This window comes from Rousettus aegyptiacus, unplaced genomic scaffold (assembly GCF_014176215.1).
Source record: "Rousettus aegyptiacus isolate mRouAeg1 unplaced genomic scaffold, mRouAeg1.p scaffold_m13_p_3, whole genome shotgun sequence".
NCBI classification, from domain to species: domain Eukaryota; kingdom Metazoa; phylum Chordata; class Mammalia; order Chiroptera; family Pteropodidae; genus Rousettus; species Rousettus aegyptiacus.
The window spans coordinates 10,752,006-10,771,504 of NW_023416306.1; the positions used below are offsets into that span (position 1 = coordinate 10,752,006).

Genomic DNA, 19,499 nt, shown 5'->3' on the forward strand with positions numbered 1-19,499 from the left:
TCAGTCTCGAAGGAGCCTTGTGCGGGACGGCGGGTGGGGGCGGGCCGGCCAGAGGTGAGGAGGGGCGGGTGCTCGTGTGGGTTTTGGCGTTAACGCGGGATCCCACTTGCAGCTTTCTATTTGCTAGCTGTGCGATTTGAGGTAAGTGACTTCCCTCTTCTCATCTGTAAAACGAAATTAATAGGACCTCCCTCTGAGGATGAGACAGCATATGGGAAGCGCGGTGCCCGCCTTCATGTCTTCATCCCCCCTTGCGGCAGTTTTTACCGCCTGCTTAAGGTGGGGGCCAGGCACTGTCCGAGGTCCTGCCGAGACCGGAAGTCAGGTCCCTGCGAGAGACAAATGATTTAAAAAGTAATTAGTGTGAAGTGTCACAAGTGATTAGAGGGGCAGGAAATATCCTGGGTACTGTGAGATTGTGGCGCCATCTAATGTCTTCCGGGTGGAAGTAAAGGTGGTCTGGGAAGGCTTCCTGGAAGAAGTGACAGGTAACTTGGACCCTTAAGAGTTAAAGGAAGCAGGCAAGACTGGGCAAGGTGGGGGAGACAAGGTGTTTTAAGGGGAGGCATGTTTGCAACCCTTGGAAGAGGAAAACATGAATCATTTGGGGAACCAAAGGAGGTTCAGTGCAGTTGGAGGGGGTTCTGGAGGCAGGGGTTGGAAGGGAGATGAGGGGAGATGAGGTGGGAGAGGTAGGTGAGGGCCAACTCCCCGAGACAAGGGCAGTGAGGGCCGCTCGAGGATGTCAGCGGGGGACCGATGAACTCAGATTTGCATGTTACAGAGAACAGACCAGCTGCAGGGAGGGGACAGATCGAGGCGAGGCTGGAATCGGGGAGGTGACTAGTGAGCCAGTCGCTTTCGTACTGGCAAGAGATGCTGCTGGCATGGTGGAGATGGGGAGAGGAGGAGCGAGGGCCAGCGAGGAGGGAGAATGGCTGGACTTGGTCATTGGATGGGGCTGGGAGAGAGTGGAGAGTGGCAGTGAGGGAGGAAGGACCGAGACCGAGTGGCAGGTGGCTTAGGTACCTTAGAAGCCACGGGCAGGGGACCAGGCTTGCGGAAGACGGTCAGGAGTTGGACTTGGACATGTCTTCGGTATGCCCGTGTGACAGCCATGTGGGAAGGTTGAGCAGGCAGCTGGACCTTTGGGCTTGGAGTTGAGGAGTGAAAAGTCTGGGCTGCAGAGAAAGATCAGGAACTCATCAGTGTTCGGATGGTGAAGGAAGCCACGAGGGGCTGTGGAGAGAGACGAGGCCTGAGAAGGTCTCAGCCATGTAAGTAAGAGACAGCGGAACAGGGGGACCCCGCAGAGGAGGCCAAGAAGAAGCAGACCGAGACGTAGGAGGGATGTCAGGAAGGCAGACGCCCTACCGCCCAGGAAGACGTACTTGGAGCAGCAGCAGGCGGGAGCAGCCTCGCCAGTGCTGCTGAGATGCCACACGAGGCCCCATCTGAAAATGTCCCTGTGCTTCCTGACTTCAGCGGTACTTGTTTTCAGTGGCATGATGGGACAGGGCTCAGGGTACAGTGTAGCGAGCCAGAGCACGGGCGGGAAGGCCATGCGAATGCGCGTAGAGCATTCTTCCGGGTCGTTCGGCTGCGCAGGGGGGTTGGGGTGGCAGGACATGGAGTCCAGGCACTCAGGAGGCTCACAGCTTCCTGCTACCAGAGAAAGCAGAATGGGAAGGAGGCGATATGACGGGGTACCTCTGGGACCCTCAGCATCTGATCTTTAAAATTATTTCATAGCAGTTGTATACTAAAAAAAGAATGCCTGGAACATATGTGTAAGCTGTGAAGCAGAACAACAAAGGAACCATCCCAAGCCCCCCTCCCCGCCTCAGGGCCCCATCACTGAGCCGCTCCAGTCCCATTCCCCCCCCTCCCTGCCAGGCAACCATTTTCCTGAATGTTATGTTTATCGTTTCTTTGCTTTAAAAATACTTCTATTACCCATGAATGTATCCCTAAACAATACATTGTTTTCTTCTGCTTGTTTTCGGGGCTTTATAAAAACACAGTTGTAAAGTGTGTCGACTTCTGCAACATTCTTTTCCACCACGGGTTCATGCGGGTCGGCAGTGTCAGGATGGTTTCACTGGCACTGCTGTATCCTCTGTGGTAAACATGCACAATTCGTTGATCCATTTTGGGGGTTGTGTCTGCTCCTTTATCTAAGACTGTGGCAGGGGAGTAACCGTACTGTGCGGGATGGGGAGGGAGGCAGGGGGCAGCAGAGAGGAGGCAGGTACTGAGGTGCGGCCCCAAATTCCGGGCGGCTACCCGGGGGGCTGGGCACCAGCCATCAGGGTCTCCAGGCAGGCGGGCAGGACCCTTTGGAGGGGAATTCGGGGAAGGATAGTGCCAGGAGGGGCTAATCGTCATCCAGAAACCTGTCCTTAAGCACTCGGACCCCATGTTTTGGGTCACAGGTAGGATGTCCAGCTCAGCCACCAGGTGTGCAGCTAAAGGCATTGGAAGGGGGAAGTGAGCAGAACCCAGAGGTAGGACCAGAGAAGACAGGCCCTGGCCCGAGACAGCGAAAGGTTAGGGTGAAGGAGACAACTGCAACGTGGGGGCATCCAGGGGTCACTCCGGGGGACAGTGTGGTCACATCTGTTTGACAGTGACAGCTATTCCAGGGGTCTCACGTAGGCCTGGCGCGCATGGCCCAGCCACGGCGCCCTGGCACAGTGAGGGCGTAGGGTGGAGGGCCAGGGCGGTTGTCTTGTTACGGACAGGCTGCCTGGGGCAGCCATCGGGGTGGAACCGGGCCCAGCTGTGGGGGCCTGCAGGGCAGACAGGGAGGCAGCCTCTGGTTTGGACAGATCATGCCTGGCGAATGGAACCACGGCCCTGTGACCATTTCCATTGCCTGACCGCACTAAATGCTTCCAGGCCTGGGGTCAGGGGAGGAGCTCGGCGCTAGAAGTAAGTGCAAGGGTCTCTTCCTGCAGAGCTGTGTGACCTTGGGCAAGTTTCATCACCACCCTGAGCCTCTGTTTTTTTTTCTTTTTTTCTGCCTTCTGAGGAGCTTGCGAAGTAGTGTAGGCGAAAACGCTTTGACAGGGTAGGAGGTGTTCGAGGCTTGAAATGTGTTTCACCATACATTTCAGATGCACCATGACTGAGAAAATATTATCCTTTCCTCCTTGGAGGCCCCTCCTGCCTTCTCTGTTCTTGTCACTTGTTAAAGCACTTGTGAGGTTGCGTCTCAAACACCTGAACTAACTTGGAACCAAAAGACATAGGGACAATGTATGGTTCTCGCACAAGTCACTTAATTTTTCCGTGCCTCAGTTTCTTCACCCATCCCACAGGGTTCTTGAACTCACATGAGATAAAGTTTATGAAGGGCTTTGCAAACTGTAATATTCTGCACATATGTAATGGATTATTTCTTTGCTACGAAGCTCCTTTTTGCTTGTAGCCTGGGCCTGGCCCAGATGCCAGCATTCCAGGACATAAACCCTAAACAACAAAATTACACTTATCACGAACACGTGACCATGACCCCTTTCCCCTCATACCCACAATAACTGCTTGGGAAATTGTGATGGCCCATAGCAACTGCTGGCAAGGCCCAGACTGTGGGCAGGTTTCCTATAATCTCTTGCCGAGGAACGTGGCTACCCGGTCATTTTGGCCTTTCTCTCTGTCATTGCCTAGGCAGCCCCCAACAACATAGCCTCACATCAGTCTTCTTGAGGGCAGCCGTGTGACCTTGGCTTAGACAGTGAGGTCCGTCTGGGTGTAGATGATTCATGTGGCAGAAATGCACATACAGAGGAAAGTTTCCCAGCTCAGCTTTAAATAACATTCATTCCAGTTCCATTGCTTGGTCTCTGTCTTCCTCTAGTCCCATGTCTAATTCTCTCCTTGACCAGGACCCTTTCCCCAAATGTCTGGAAGAGACACCTTCCCCGAATCGTTAAGATGCTTCTCCTCTTTCTTCATTGTTCTTTAACCTCCTCCTCCCCATTCAGCCCCAGACACCCATAGGATGGAGGCGGACAAGCAGCCCAGTGGTCGTGTGAGGCTTGGGTTTCATTCTCAGACGCCCTGGCTTTGAGCTAACCCCAGCTCCTCCTCCCAGCAACTCTAGCTGGTGAGCTTGGCCAGTTTACCTCTCTAGACTTCATTTTCCTTGTCTGCAAATAGAGATGATATTTGTATCTACCTCACTGATCTTTGTTTCAAGATCAAATGAGAGAAAACCATATGGAATTTTGGACACAGTGCTGAGCACAGTGATCATGTAATAAATGTTAGGGTTTTTTGTCGTTGTTGTTATATGGTTTGTTATTTGTAACAACAGTTCTTGAACTTGTCCATGAGGAAGTGCCTTGAAGTTACAGGAATCTATGAAATGGTCATATTTTAAACATAATGGAATGCCAGTGTTCCCAGGAACAAGGTTTGAGAACCACGTCCTGAGCCTGGCATTGGTCGCCTCCCAACCTGGCTCCAGCCTCCCTGCCCTGTACCCGCCCCGAGCCCCATGGGCCTGCCAAATGGAGCCAATTCTTGTCTCTTGGACATAACTTGGGCCACTTCTGATATTTCGGCTTTCTTCTTCCTTTGGACTCTAATGCATTCCCTGGGCACCCGCTGAGGCGAACTCCAAGCTGACTGTGGGGCATGTGGCTACGGATAAGACACAGTCCCTGTCCCTGAGAGGTGCACAGTTGAGCGGGGAAGACCCACACATGGGGATGAGAATTCCTTGTAATCAGTGCTGTAAGACGGCGTATGCAGGACGTCAGGGGGGGACAGAAAAGGGAGCAACCGGCTTCACCTGACCCAGTCGGGGAAGGCGTCCCAGACGAAGAGGTGCTTAAATGAAGCTCAAGGCATGAAGAATTTGGCAAGCAGGAAAAGGTGAGCGAGACACCACAAGCTCCGGGTTTCCCTCCTACATCCCCGGACGCCGCTTCTCAGTCCCTCCGTAGCCTCGGCGGTGCTGGACATGCCCAGGACTCAGTTCTCGGAAAGCTCTCCTGCTACCCGCCTCACTCCCTAAATGCTCTCATCTGGCCCCACGGCTTTAAGTCTCAGCTGTGAGTCATTGACTCCTAAATTTGTATTTCCAGCCTCGACCTCTCTTTGAGCTCCAGACTGGGATATTCCAACCGCCCACTTATCTTTCTACTTGGATTTCTAGTGGGTATCTTCCACTTGACATGTCCAAAGTCAAACTCTCGATTTTCCTCCTAAACCTATTCTTTCGTTGTCTTTCCTGTTTTCAGTAAGCGAACAGCATTCAGTCCGTCATACCAAAAACCTGACTCATCCTTTTTTTTTTAAAAAAAAATTTTTTTTCCTCCTTCCTACATCCAATCCATAAGCAACTCTTGAAAACAGACGTTAAAGCACGTCCTAAATGTAACCACTTCTAACCGGCGCCACTGCCGTCTCCCAGCCCAGGCAGCCATCAGTGGTATCTGTCCCCCCGCAGTGGCCTCCTAATTGATGTCCCTATTTCCACTCTTGCTGTTTATAGCCTATTTTTTCCTCACTGTAGCCAAAGTGGCTCTTTTAAAACATGTCAGATCAAATTACTTCCCTTGCTCACACTCTCCAGCGGCTTTCTCATTGCACTTAAAATCCTGGCTCCTTCCCGTGGCCTACAAGGTGCTGCACGATCTGTCCATTGTCTTCTGTCTGACCTCATCTCACACTGCTCTCCCCCTCTTGCTTGCCCCTTGCCGTTCTTCAAAAGTGGCCTTTGTTCTTGCTGCCGTTCCCTCGGCCTGGAATGCTTTTACTTAGATCTTCAAATGACTTATTTGGTCACTTCATTCAGTCCCCGTTCGAATGTCACCTCCTGAGACTTTGGCTTCTGGTCATGATGGAGTAATCAAGATGGCACTTAGCCTCCTTCTGCAAGCAAGTATAATACCAGAAAAGATACATGAAATAAATGTTTTTCGGACTTTGAATAACAGATAGCTCGGCACTGTGATCCCTGAGGAAGAGAAGGAGAATACTGAAGGGGAGTCTTATGGTTGCCTCGGCTTCCTGTCGGGCAGTTTCTGGAACATGGGCACTGGGAGGTGAAACCTAAACATCCCTGTGACCTCAGCGAGTTTGAGAATGCGCAGGTGGCTGGAATTCCACCGGCAGAATGCCGAAAAGGGCGGGGCGGGGGGGCTGAACTATATAACTGTGCGCAAAATTTTAAAAGGAAATATGAACTTAATGAAGAGAGAAATGGAAGCTATTAAAAAGAATCAAGTGGAACTTCTAGAGAAGGAAATACAATACCTGAAATGAAAATTTCACTGGATGGAATTACAGCAGATTACACTGCAGAAGCAATAATCAGTGAACTTGACGACCTAGCAATAGAATCCATCCAAAGTGAAACAGAAAAAGGAAAATGACAGGGAAAGTGGATGAACAGACCGTCAGTGACCTATGGTACAATACGAGGTGGTCTAACGTATGCGTAATTGGAGTTCCTTGAGCAGAGGAGATACAGGAAAAAATTTGAAGAAAGGCCGCAATTTTCCAAATTTGGCAAAAGCTATAAACCCACAATTTGAGAAGCTTAATAAACTCAAAGTAGGATACACACACATACACACACATGCACACATCGAAGCTTATCATAATCAAACCATGGAAAACCAGCGATGATAAGAAAATCTTAAAAGCAGCTGGAGAGACAACACACATTATTTTCAGAGGAACAAAGAATAACCAGAAAGTTTTCATTGGAAATTGTGCAATCCAGAAGACCACGGGGCGACAAATGTCACCTCCTTAGAAAAGCCTTCCCCGATCATCCTGTCTAAACCAGTAACCCCTCCCTCCCTTCCACCCACTGTATCACGCTCAATGTTCTTACCTTGCTTCGCTTATTAACTTGCATGTGGTCTCCCTCCTCTAAAATGTAAGCTCAGGAGGCAGCATGTCTCGTACACTGCCTTGTCCCCAGCGCCTAGGACAGTACTAGGTAGTTAGTAGGTGCTCATTAAATATTGGGTAAATAAAATTGTCTTCCAGGCAAAATCGTATAAAGACAGAGAGGAATAAAGCATCCTAGACCTGATAACGGTTCAGTACGGTTGGAACCCGAGACGTGCAGTCGCGAGTGGGAGGAAATGGAAGTGGAGTGTGAGACAGACGCCAGGTCACAGAGGAATTTGCAGGACGTGCTGCGGGACTTGGGCTTCATTTCACAGACGGGGATCTTAGGCAGAGGAGTGTTAATGTTCCATCTGTGTTTCACAAAAATACTGTCGCAGCCCCTTGGGCCAGATGAGGGGTGAGGCTGCGAGCGAGGAGGTGAATGCGGAAGCTGTGGAAGTCGTCCAGGTGCAAGATGGCGGAGACCTGATCCAGACTAGGGGCGCTGAGGTTGGGCCAGATCTAGCCAGTTCTTTGGAGGTAGAGCGCACAGGAGCTGTCATGCAGGTAGATGTAAAGGATGAAGGAGGAAGTTTTGGCTTGTGTGATTGGATGGATAAGGAATACTGGAGGCAAAGTAGCCTTTAGAGCAAGATGACTTGCTAATTATCTTTTGCTGTATTACAAATTATCCCCAAACATGGCAGCTTAAACGAACAAATATTTATTATCTCCCAGTTTCTGTGGGTCAGGAATCCAGGCTTAGCTGCCTGCCTCTGGCTCAAAGTCTTTCATAAGGCTGCAATGAATGTGTGGGCCAGAACCGAAGTCATCCCAAGGCTTGCCTGGGGAAAGATCCTGGTCCAGGGTCACTCACATGACTTGGCAGGCCTCATGTCCCCCTGACTATCATCCCACCTGGGCCTCTCCTTTGGGCAGCTCACAAGGAGGCTGGCGTCTTTTAAAATGAGCGAGTGAGAGAATAAGAGACTGTATCCCAAGGTGGAAGCCACGGTCTTTTTATTACCTAATATTGGAAGTGGCATCCCATCATTTCTGCCCTGTTTGTTAGAAAGAAGTCACTAGGTGTAGCCGATGCTCAGGCAGAGGGCATTACACAAGGGCATGGACAGCAGGAGGGGAGGACACCATGGAGATCATGCTAGGGGCTGCCAGCCACAGGCGGCGAGCTTGGACGTGTTGAATTTGGGGAGCCTGGGGCCTCCCACTTGGGCGTACCGTGGATGCAGAGAGTCGTGTAATTCTGGAACTCAAGAGACTATCCCTGCTCATTGGAATGTAGCTTGGAGCCTTTGTGTGAATTTACAATTAATGGCTCATGGCCCTGGTCTCCCCAGCTTGTTTTGGAAGCTTCTAGAAGTCAGGGATAAAGAACAGATATCTTTGAATCTCCATGGCACCCTCAACTAGGAGGCACACAACACATAATTGCTGATTGAATTACTTGGAGGAGGGCTGAGCGTCACATGATTGAAAAGGTCTCTCTCTCTCTCTCTCTCTCTCTCTCTCTCTCTCTCTCTCTCTCTCTCTCTCTCTCTCTCTCTCTCTGTTTGACAATTCCTGCTCTGCAACCAGAATGGAGAGGGGTTTTCCTCTTTCTAAGTTGCAGGTTTCTGGTCTACATAAAGTGGGTGTTAGACTAGACTAGCTGCTAAGTAACTGACCTGTAGGTATATAAGTTAAAGGCAAAACTAAGGTTTGAAATGAGCTCCCCTGGACTCGTTTAAAAAATATATAAAAGTTTTCTCCCTGGGAACCCCAATATGTAAAGGAGGTAAAAGTTGATCTGATCTGGCCTCTGCAGTGCTTTTCTAGACAAGAACCCCATTTTGAAAAACACTGAACCAAGTAAATTCCTGATTTTCTACCAGCTCTGTCATTCTTGGATTTTATGACAACGGCAACTCTAAACGCCTCCCAGTCCCGTGATTGGTAATGGAGGTCCACTGGTGCTACATATTTTACTGAACTTTTGAAAAGAAAAACATTTGTATTTCTTTGAACTTGTGAAAAAATATAATAAAGTTGACCTTCATGAACTACTATGTTTCAGATACTGTACAAAGTGTTTTCCATCACATTATCTTTATTTGATTCCGGCTCCCCTACTAGATTGTAAGCTCCATGAGGGCAGGGACTTTGTCTAGTTCACCACTGTATTTCCAGAAGCTAGAATAGTGCCAGGAAAAAGGCTACATTTCAATAAATATTTTATGAATGAATGAACTAATAAGGTAAGGACTATTCTTATTCCCATTTTACAGATGAGGAAACTGGGGCTTAGGGCTGCTAAGTAACTGGCCTGTAGGTATATAAGTTAAAGGCAAAACTAAGGTTTGAAATGAGCTCCCCTGGACTTCGAAGCCACAAATGCCATTTCTTGTTGGTGAGATTAGTAGGAAACTGGGAAGGGAGCCAGTGTACACTGAGTACCTCCTATATGATGAACATGATCCTAGGTGCTTTTTGCTTCTATGATAATTACCCTTCAAGGTAGCCTTCGTGAGCTCCCTTTTTTTAGATTGGGACATGAGGCTCAGAGGCTGAGCACCGAACCTAGAGTCATTTAGCTGGTATGAGAGACTGAGCTGGGACCACAGCCCAAGTCTTTCTAACTCCAGAGCATCCCTGTGCAAGATCCAGCATAGTCAACTACAGGCACAAAGTTTAGGTTCTGGAAAATACGCCACTGGCGGGTGCAGGTCGACGTGGCTGATGAGGTTTCTCCACCCACCTCTGCAGCTTTCCTGTAGCGTCACCTTTACAAAACCATGGTGAGCTGAACGTGGGGGACTCTACAAGGCTGAGCAGGGAGAAGTCCAAAATCATAGGATTGTAGCAAAAAGCAAGCACCGATGACTAAGGACGATGAACGTTGGCCCTGCAGCCCACCGTTCTCTGTAGCCTCATCAACATCACGTGTCTCAGGCCAGGTCCGAAGTTGGACTGATGATGTCACCGGAGTCTCTTAAAGGCCTCATCACTCATATCCACGTGTCATATATTATTAAGCGGCTCTATAATACATGTGACATTTTCTACTGAATTTCCATTCCTTCCTTTTCATGATCAGAGAAAGAAAAATAGAGCGAAGATGACTTTTCCCAATTTCTCATCCTTATTGCCCTTATTTGAAGAATAACCTTGTCTTGAATTATCCCCCCAAATGGCCATTTAGGCTCTGATCTCATTAATAAGGATGAAGCTACAGTTTAATAATTATCATTTAACTAACGCACATTCTATAGAGACAAGTAAATGGACTTCCTCTCATCTTTTCTACTTGAGTCCACCACAGAGGGGCTACAGTTATATCTTCTCTTCTTTATTCTCCACCTTATTTTTTGAAACTTTAGGATTATATCGGTTATGGTAGAAGCTTTCTACCTTATTACCTCCTATGGAGAAAATGAGAGTCTTCTCAAGAATCTGACAGCCTCAGAGTTGTCTGAGTCAGAATCTAATTAGGCCCTGCCATCTCGAGGAGGAGGAGGGATCATCGAGGCGAGGCGTAGTCTCAGGCAGAGGGAATGAGGCGCACGGGTGGCCGAGGACTTGTGAGTCCAGAAGAAGAGAAAGCCTCACCTGAGGCAGCCCGCTGGCTTCGAGAGCAGGCGTTCAACAAACGGTGTTTGATTTGGCTTTGGGCGTGAGCCGGCTTCGTGGGCACGTGGTCTGTACGGTCCCAGTGCCCGATGTTCTAAAGGCCTCCATGCCTGGGTTGGTGCTCCGCCACCACTATTATGACACTGTTAATACTTTTTGAACAAGGGGCTTTGCATTTTCATTTTGCACTGGGTCCCACAAATTTTGTCGCCTGTCCTGCTTGGGTGTGGAATCCAGCTTGGACTAGCTGGATCTCACATCCCGGCTAGATGGTCTTAGGGAACTCCACTGGCCTTTCTCATACTCAGTTTCTGCCTGTCTAAAATGGAGAACATAATCTCCACTTCAAATGCACTGTCTCGAGGGTTAAATGGGATTATGAATAATTGGTGCCTAGTAGGTTCTTAATAAATATTCCCTTCTCCGTAGCTAAGAGGGTATATCAGAATCACCCCGGGGGATTTGTTATTCACAATACATTTGCCTGAGTTCCACTCTGAAAGAGTCTGACTCATAGATGTGAGTTGAGGATGAGCAGTGGTTTTGCAAGGGGTCCTTATGTGACACTGATGTACACCCAAGGTTAAGAAGGGTAGCATCGGGTTTTCAGAGATCTAGCTAAGAGACAACTTATGAGAGGAGAGTGAATGGAGAGGGAGAAATTGATGGGCTACTACCGATCCTTAACATAATAAAAACCCTGTTAAAGAAGAAAGAGGTCATCATCTTATAGCACTTCAGATGATACGGTAGTGCTGAAATGCACTGTGGGAACTCATCCCATTATCGAGGCCTCTTTAACACTTTCTGCTGTCCATTTGGCCTGACAAGTATGCCCAGAGGAACAGGGGCTGTGGACAGGAGAGGCCAGGGTCGAGGCCCAGGTTGGGGACCACATTTGAATTTTTATTTTCACTTTCCTGACCCTAATAGCATCCTCAGCTCCTAAAAAGAAATTGTAGCTAGAAGGAGTAATTCTGAATTATGTTTATCCTGCCCAGATTTTAGGCTTTGACATTCTTCTAATGAAAAATCTGAAGCCTATACTACTTGAAGTTAATGCAAACCCCAGCATGAGAATCGAACATGAGCAAGAAGTAAGTGTTTTGAGTATCTCATTGACTCTGTTGCCATCCAACTGAATGTTTCTGCTCTCGGGTTTTTCACTTGGCTAAACGAGATTCGACACCCCTAAATTTGCACAGCAAAGTTCTGTTCAAGTCTAAGTAATTTCAGTTTTGGTGAGCTCTGAACATAGTCTATTAATATAAGACCCATCTGACCTATGGTAATTTCCCGGCATGCTGTTCTTCCAATTTTTTTTGCGATCTGCAAATATAGAAGCAGCTGAGCCTTTCCATCAGTTTTGACATGAACTAATTAGTTAGCCTCGGGAGATGAACTAATTGAAATTCTATGAATATGATTTAGCCATGTCGACATGCTTGAATCACTAAGATAAATAGTACATTTAACAGTGGTTATATTTCCCCCCCTTGGAAAAAAAAAAAGCATAAAAAAGACTGGAAGGAAATACACCAAATACTAATAATGGGTTTTAAGGGGATTTTGTGGATTTTTCATAGTTCTTACCTCCTTTTTTCCAAATTTTCTACAATGAGTATGTATAATTTTGATAATCAGAAAACCAGTACTATTTTTTCTCTTCATGTAATTTCTTGATTTGTAAAAGGAAACTGACATTTTTAAGGTAGTATACAGGGAGCCTTTAAAATATCCTCATCTCTAGATTAACGTAAGCAAAGTCTAACGGTACAACCACCGAAACTAGTGGGAAGATCGGATACTGATAGTCACTTGGCCCTGAATCCCTGAATCTCTCTTCTGTAACATGGAATTCTTACCCATTCAAGCTTTCTCCAGGGGTGTTTGAAAACGTTCCCAGCCTTGTTGATGAAGAAGTGAAAGTGGCCGTCATCAGAGACACACTGCGCCTCATGGACCCGCTTAAGAAGAAAAGAGAGAGCCAGTAAGTATTTTTTTTTATATTTACTTATTTTTATACTTATCTTTATTTTTTATCAACTCTGCTGCCCGTGTCCTACACAGGTAAGTTAAATTCTTGAAATGTGTTAACATCACAAGTGAGATTTATATATTAAACAACCTAATAAATCGTATTTTCATTTATGAATATCAGCCTCTCAATATAGCGACTCAATCAGGAGATGGAGCCTATACATGAACCTGACATTTGGGGTTCAGCTGATGAATTTCCAGCTGGTTGTTATCTGAATCTGGAAAGTCTCTTCTAAAAACCCACTGTCCCCTAGGGACGGGGTCTCCTCTCGCCCGTCGGTGGGCGCATGGTGCACCTCTTTGAATCCTTAAACAGGGAGAGACTAAAGCAAAATGAAGGAGAGGGCCGCAGGTCATGGACGTGGTAAGGACTGCTTCTCTTTTATTTCCTTTGTGATATTTACCCTCTTGCAATATAAGCTTTTTGTTTCAACATTTGCAGAGCCAGTTTAATGAACTTCTGGTGGTTCAAATATAATATTTCCAGCAATTCTAGTTCCCCTTAGTACCACCCGCCCAGTGGACGTCACACTAGGATGTCGATTGGGGTGTGCGCCCCATCCCTCCCTCCACGGAATCACCCCTAAAATCAATGACGTTTCACCTGGGGATTTTTTTAAAAACCAAATTCCTAGCTCTCACAAGTTAAGGGTTGAGTAAATATCCTTGTGTTGCTTTTACGCTGAAAAATCAAAGATGAACATTTTAAATAACATTTCTCATACCCTGGACAAATCAGAATGAACCAAATGCTCCCGATGAGTAAAGCTCTTGTCCGCTATGGTTTAAGACTGAGAGACATGCTGACTTCCCTCAGGAGGTGATGCTTTTCAGGTCCTCTACTGGGACCCCTCACCCCCTGGGCTGGAAGCCTGGCCATTTTTAGGTTCCCTAAGTGATGCTACTATGCAGCCAAGGCTGAGCACCACTGCCCTGTAGGAAATGCCACTCTGAAGGAGTCATACTCCGAGTTCAGGCTGGACGGCACCCGCTCTGCTGAGTTCTCCACTCTGTGAGGCACGGATTGTCATTCCTGGCAAGACTCGGCTGAGAACATTCACTGGTGGTTCGTAGGGACTTATCCCGCCAGATGCGGCTTCCACCCATTAGAGTGTCAAAGTGATGGCAGTTCAGGTCTGGCAAATCCTTAGAGCAGCTCAAACACCACGGCAGCCGGATAGTGTACACCTCTATCTATGTGCAGGCAGCCGCTTGCTTTAGTCAACACTAAGGAAAAAGCAGTGGATTGATGCAGCTTGGTCAGATTAACTGCAATATAACTCATTCCTCAAAAATCTACTACTCCCTAATGGTTATCGATCTCACCGTAGAGATTAGATTTTGAGAGACTAATCTCTGGGGAGATTTTGGTGGCTATCCGTGCCCGTACAGCGCGGTGGTACAGCTCTTTTAGGATGACCTTGGCGCATTAGCGTTCTGATTACTTTGGTGGGAACGAGACCAAAGGCCATCGTGTGGCTTGAGCCCTTAAGGTCTGCCACCAAAAAACATAAAAAGATGTAAGGATCTCACTGTATTTCCATACTAAATGGTATCAAAACATAATTTGCTTTTTTTTTTTTCTTTTCTTATTCTTGCTGTCTTTATGTACTCCTGGTAGTCTGTATAATCCACATGAGCTGCAGATCTAAAATTTAATAGCAATGGGGCACAGGACTGTTGGGAAGGATAGGAAAGGCATTTACAACTTATTAAATTGTAAGTAGCAGCACCTTATCTTTAATTTAAAAAGCGTCGACTTTTTTTTTTTAAATTGATAACCAGGAACAAGTAGAACTTTGAGAACCTGACTTCAATTCTAATATAAAAACCCTTTCATCTCACCCTTTCCTTACCGACAATATTAAGGGGATATGTTAATAGCTAAATGCCATTACTGGTATTTTCTTTTAATGTCACCTTTGTTTTTAAACTCAGCAATAATTGTCCATGAAAGCACTTTATAATTTGTAAAGTGCATTTATATATAACAGGTTATTATTATCTTTTTGATAACTTCATCACACAGAGAAAAAGGCCGAATTATTTTCAACTCCTTTGTGTAGAAATGTTTCAGAATAATTTGGGGAAAGCACCATATTTGTGCCCACAGAAAATGCGACGTTTCAGTGCTGAGTCATACATGTCCAAATCTGAGACCGTGTCATTCCACCTGCAGAAAATGGTGTCGCATAGACTTATCGGATGGAAGTTACCTTTAGAAGTGAGAGTTTCTTGCATTTGTACAGGATCTGACCTAAACCTTTTAAAACAAATGGTATGCTAGCCTTTCCCTTCAGCTCCTTCTTGAGTAGAGTTTGTCAGCCAGATCACTGAAGTGGTAAACAGAGGCCTGCAGGCCGGGGCCAGTTTTGTGGTGGGACTGAAATCAGTCTCATGCCTTTGGAGAGAGGAGCTTGCGACTCTGCTGATACCCATCTGGCATAGTTGAAAAAGTCTTAAGCTGGAGAGACTGAGATTCAAGTCCTGACCTTGGGGATATTGCAAAGCTATTTTGCACCTCGGTATCTTTTTCTATAAAATGGGTATAATAACATTAAATGAAACAACATGAAAAATTTTTATTATATAGTAGGTACTTAAAAATGCTTAGTTTACTACTGAACAATAAAACCATCTACTAAAATGCGAAACAAACAAACAAACGAACAAAAAATAGCGTTCGGTTACCATTATTTTTCCTGGCATACTTAAAGTAGAATTTTGAGTTTAAAACCAACGACATATCCTAAAATTGAAGCTGCTAGATCACTGCGGACTAGAATTGCCCTTGAAGCTGGTCGCCAATGGGAAGTCCTGTTTCTAAGTAGCAAGACGTCATTGGCCCAGGCACATTTGTTTGTTGGGTTAGGAGAAAACACCTTTGGCCCCTGAAGGAATAAAATAGCTATCATATGGGAACTATTTGGAACTATGCGTGATCACATGTTGTAATATCTAGTGACGATCGATTCTCATTCCAGGGTTCTTTGGTGGCACTTAGGGACATGGGAAGGGGGAGGCCAATGGATTAGGGCTCTGGAACCGTCATATATCCATACACAGAGCTAAATGGAAGTAAAATTCACATAATACAAAATTAGCCACTTAAAAGTGTACGGTTCGGTGGCATTTAGCACATCTGCAACGTTGTGCAACCATCACCCTTACGTAGTTCCAAACGTTTTGTCACCCCGGAAGGAAACCCTACACGTGTCAAGCAGTCACTCCCCAAATCCCCCCCTACACCAACTTGCTTTCTGTCTTTGAGCTGACCTATTCCGGACACTTCATATGAATAGACTCATACAATACGCAGTCTTTTGTGCGTGGCTTCTTTCACGTCGTAGCATAATGTTTTTGATGTTCACCCGCGCTGTAGCGTGGATCAGTACTTAATTCACTTTTATGGCCAAATAATATTTCATTATATGGATATACCACGTTTATTATCCATTTGTCACTTTGTGGACATTTGTTTGGGTGGAAACCATCCCTTTTTTCAACCAAGAGGGAACTGCAATGATCTGTGTTATATTTTGGCATTTTATAATAGATTTCATTTGAGGGGAAAGGATCTCCTCTGCTACAAAAAGTTTTTAAAACCCTCGGTTTAATCCAACGCCCTCATTATATCGATAGAAACACAGACTATTAGGATTGAGAAGGACCCTTGGCACCAGTCAGATCGGGGGTGACGTCCTCAATTTCTGATCATTGCTCTCTGAGCTTGGCCTAGTGGCTTTGTTCTCTGATCTTGTCTTTGAAATGGGGATCAAAGTATCTCTGTGACTGGATTGTCGTGGTCATCGTATGAAATGACCCATGTGATAGAGCCTCATGACACCTGAGCGCGTCAGACAAATTCCTGTTCTTAGAGTCACCCAGTGGTCAGTCAGGCTTTAAAGTTACGCTGATGGCGGCACATCGGTCACTACCTTCTGTGGCAGCCTAATTGAACTGTGTGTAAAATGGCGCTGAATCATCCGACACGAAACTAAGATGAAGGTCAGGTGTCTCTGCGCCGGATCACAGAGCTGGCTCGAGGCAGCGCAGAGACCGGACACTGTGTCTCCGGGCTGGTCCCCTGCTTCTACCTCAATTCGGGAAAATATCAGGAAAATCAACAGAAATGTTTCCTTTTTCTCAAGAGGTGTGGGCAGCTTAATTCTATCTTCTTTAAAGATTCTGTCAGAAGCAGAAGTGAATAAATTGCCTTTCCTGATTATTTTTAAAAACAATGGATTAATTTCGAGGAGCTCAGTTTACCCGTGGGAGAGCCATTTTGCTCCTGTTTTTCTCCTTTTCCTGAATGTAGATATTTCCGGTAACCAGATTCCTTTCTTGTTGGGAATCATAACCCGTTAGGCCCCCAGAGTAATAACAATGAAGCCAGAGACAGGCTCGGAGGACGGTGAGGGAATTGTCTTGATGTCATATGCCACACAGTACCCTAGAGCTGGCATGTAGCCTGCTTGCCTCTTATTCAAAAGTGTATGTTTGGAACATGCCTTATATAAGGCACAGAAGCCCCTCTGCCCACAGCAACATTTCACCATCCTCTCCCAGTTTCCTTTACCTCCTATTGCCATAACAACGGGGTCTGGTACGCAGGCAGGAGTCAGCCTACCAGGGCAGCTTTCGCTCTAATTCAGAGAGGTTTGTCTTCTGACGGCTTCGCTGAGAGCTCAGGCTGCACTTCTTACCTTGACTCCAAGCACGGAATTAGGAGAGGAGAAACATTCTAAGAGAACAGAGATCAAGGAATCTCTCGGTGGCTCAGTTCCAGGGCTGGGGGTTGCTTCCTCCACCAGAAATGTTCCTCCATCCATTGTTTTATTTCAGATCCTTCTCATCCGAGGAGTGTAACTCTGTCAAGTCCTGAAGAGGAATATTGAAAACACATTAATCAGAGGTCCTCCAAGCCCACACCCCTGCCCCTGAAATCAGCAGTACCTGCTACTGACATCTCCTCAACACTAGGGAAGAGAGGTTCCTAAATTATCTAGATTAAATGTGCCTTCATAAATGTAGAACATTATCTTTCTCATCAGAGAGTATTCTTCTGGAAATCATTCAACTCTCCTGCCGAAGGGCATGTCCATGTGTGCATGGCTGACATTTTATTGAAATTCTTGGGTTTCGTTGATTCCTAAGGATTCCTTTGTGGCAAGACCCCAAAGACCAGCACCCACTGACCCCAAGCACTTTTGAAGATTTCACGTAAATTAGGAGTCTGGGTCACAGAGAGATAAACATTTGCATATTCCTTTGCATTCCATTTATACCATATGTAGGTTAGAGAAATGGACATTGATTTTTTTAGAGTTTATTGAGCACCTACTGTGTGCTTGGGAGACCACGGAAGTGAATTAGCTTACAGGCCAGTAAGGGAGGCAAGACCCCCACATAAATATCTATAAGGTGGAAAGTGCGAAGTGCCTCATGCATAAAGACACAGTGCCAAGAGAGGAAAATGTAGGAAAAGATTATTCCCTGAGGAGTTAAAAAAAAAAAATGACAAGGAGGAGGTGGCACCTGAGCTGAGATGAATAGGATTTGAAACACCGTGATGGACGGATGGACATCCCCGAAGAGGGAGCAAAGACACAGGGCTCTGTGGGAAGAAACGTAAGGAGTTTAATTCAGCCGGAGAGGCTGGTGCACGAAGTGGGTTAGCGTAGGGGAGGGAGGGGCTTCTGGGGAGGTGGGTGGAGACCCCGAGGTCAGAGGCGATGCCTCGAATGTCAGGCTAAGGAAACCAGAGCTCGTTTTCAATCTGGAGTACACAAAGGCTTTACGGGTGTCCGTGAGCCCAGGAACAACACAAACTTTGTGTATTTGTGTGTTTTTCCTGGAGAAAAGGCCAGAAATGTCATGATGTTTTCAAAGAGTTAAGAACCCGGCGCTCCTACCATCATCAGAGGCTGCAGGAAGTTGAAGCAATTTGTCCAAGGTTGGGGTGTCGTGGCTCCGCTGTGCCCCGTATGCCTCGCAAGGTCTCACATTTCACATGGCAGTCAGCAGACTAGAAAAGTGTGCATGCATTTTTAAGTAGGAACAGACAGGAAATGACTAATGATAAGTGCATCGTGTTCTGTGCAAGAAATAAAACCAGACAACTCTCTTCCATTTGAAAATGTTGAAGCATTAAGGCAGACGTAACTAGTAAAAGACTCTTTTGCATGAAGTTTTTGGGGCAGGAATCACTTCCGAATCTTATGGGGAAGGTGGAATTTCCTGAGCTGACGCGAGTGTCATTTCAGAGACCGTTAGATAGGAGCTGAGCATGCCTCCCTCTGTCTCCCTTGCCCGCCCCCCACCCCACTGCTGGCGGGCAGGCCCTCTCCCTCTTGCCTGTGCAGGGAGCAGGTGAGAGAGTAGCCAAGCATATGTCCAGTCAGTCATTATCATGGGGAAGCGGCAGGAAGGAATTCTGCATGGGCCCGTCCAGAGTCATCCCAGGTAGTGATGGGGCAGCAAACGCATTTGGATATTTCCTTACGCGTTGTTGTAGTGAGGCCTAAGTGTCCGCGTGCTTTCCAATCAGGAGCGTTGGCTTTTTGGAAGGAGGCAGTGTGCTCTGGGATCAGGAGACCAAGGTTTCAGTACCTGTTCTACGCGGCCTCGGTTTAGTCACTGTACTTTGCTGAGCCTGGTTTCCTCATCAGAAAAAAGTGGGAGTGCAGGGAAAGTAGTTGCAACTCTGCCTCTTTCATAAGGAACTGCTTCTTGAGCACTTACTGTGCATGACCCAGCGGTGATTTCATTTATTCCTGTTTTGGCCTCACGGCAGCCAAATGCAGCAGGCGCTGTTACTACTCTGTCTTACAGTTGAGGACACTGAGATTTGGAGAGGTTGAGTGATGTGTCCAAGACCATATCACTTACAAGCAACAGATGGAGATTTCGGGCCGGGTCTGTGTAGCTCTTGCCTTGAGAGAGAATGGATGTGAAAGTATTTAGTCTACCAG

The 19,499-nt window shown here is 46.6% G+C and overlaps 1 protein-coding gene and 1 long non-coding RNA gene across 10 annotated transcripts in view; one reads left to right on the forward strand and one right to left on the reverse strand.

Annotated features, from left to right (window-relative positions):
• The window catches only part of TTLL11 (tubulin tyrosine ligase like 11), a 211,464-nt gene that overhangs the window by 82,611 nt on the left and 109,354 nt on the right, over positions 1–19,499 (forward strand). For 4 of the 7 annotated variants that reach the window (XM_036238397.1, XM_016155919.2, XM_036238398.1 and 1 more), the window contains 2 exons: positions 11,487–11,582; positions 12,360–12,475. In XM_036238397.1, coding sequence (XP_036094290.1) covers positions 11,487–11,582; positions 12,360–12,475 — 212 coding nt within the window. Of the gene's footprint in view, positions 1–6,168; positions 11,583–12,359; positions 12,476–19,499 lie in introns of those variants that run through there. The other 3 variants (XR_004956197.1, XR_004956198.1, XM_036238400.1) reach the window with 2 other exon arrangements.
• LOC118614961 lies at positions 67–18,521 on the reverse strand. Of its 3 annotated transcripts, XR_004956199.1 has the most exons (6): positions 18,441–18,521; positions 17,232–17,406; positions 12,351–12,452; positions 6,857–6,949; positions 1,030–1,181; positions 67–329 (listed from the first exon to the last, which is right to left on the reverse strand). It is a non-coding gene; the product is annotated as an uncharacterized LOC118614961 (long non-coding RNA). The 3 variants fall into 3 exon arrangements; XR_004956201.1 differs by lacking the exon at positions 6,857–6,949; XR_004956200.1 differs by lacking the exons at positions 67–329; positions 1,030–1,181 and adding an exon at positions 5,810–5,886.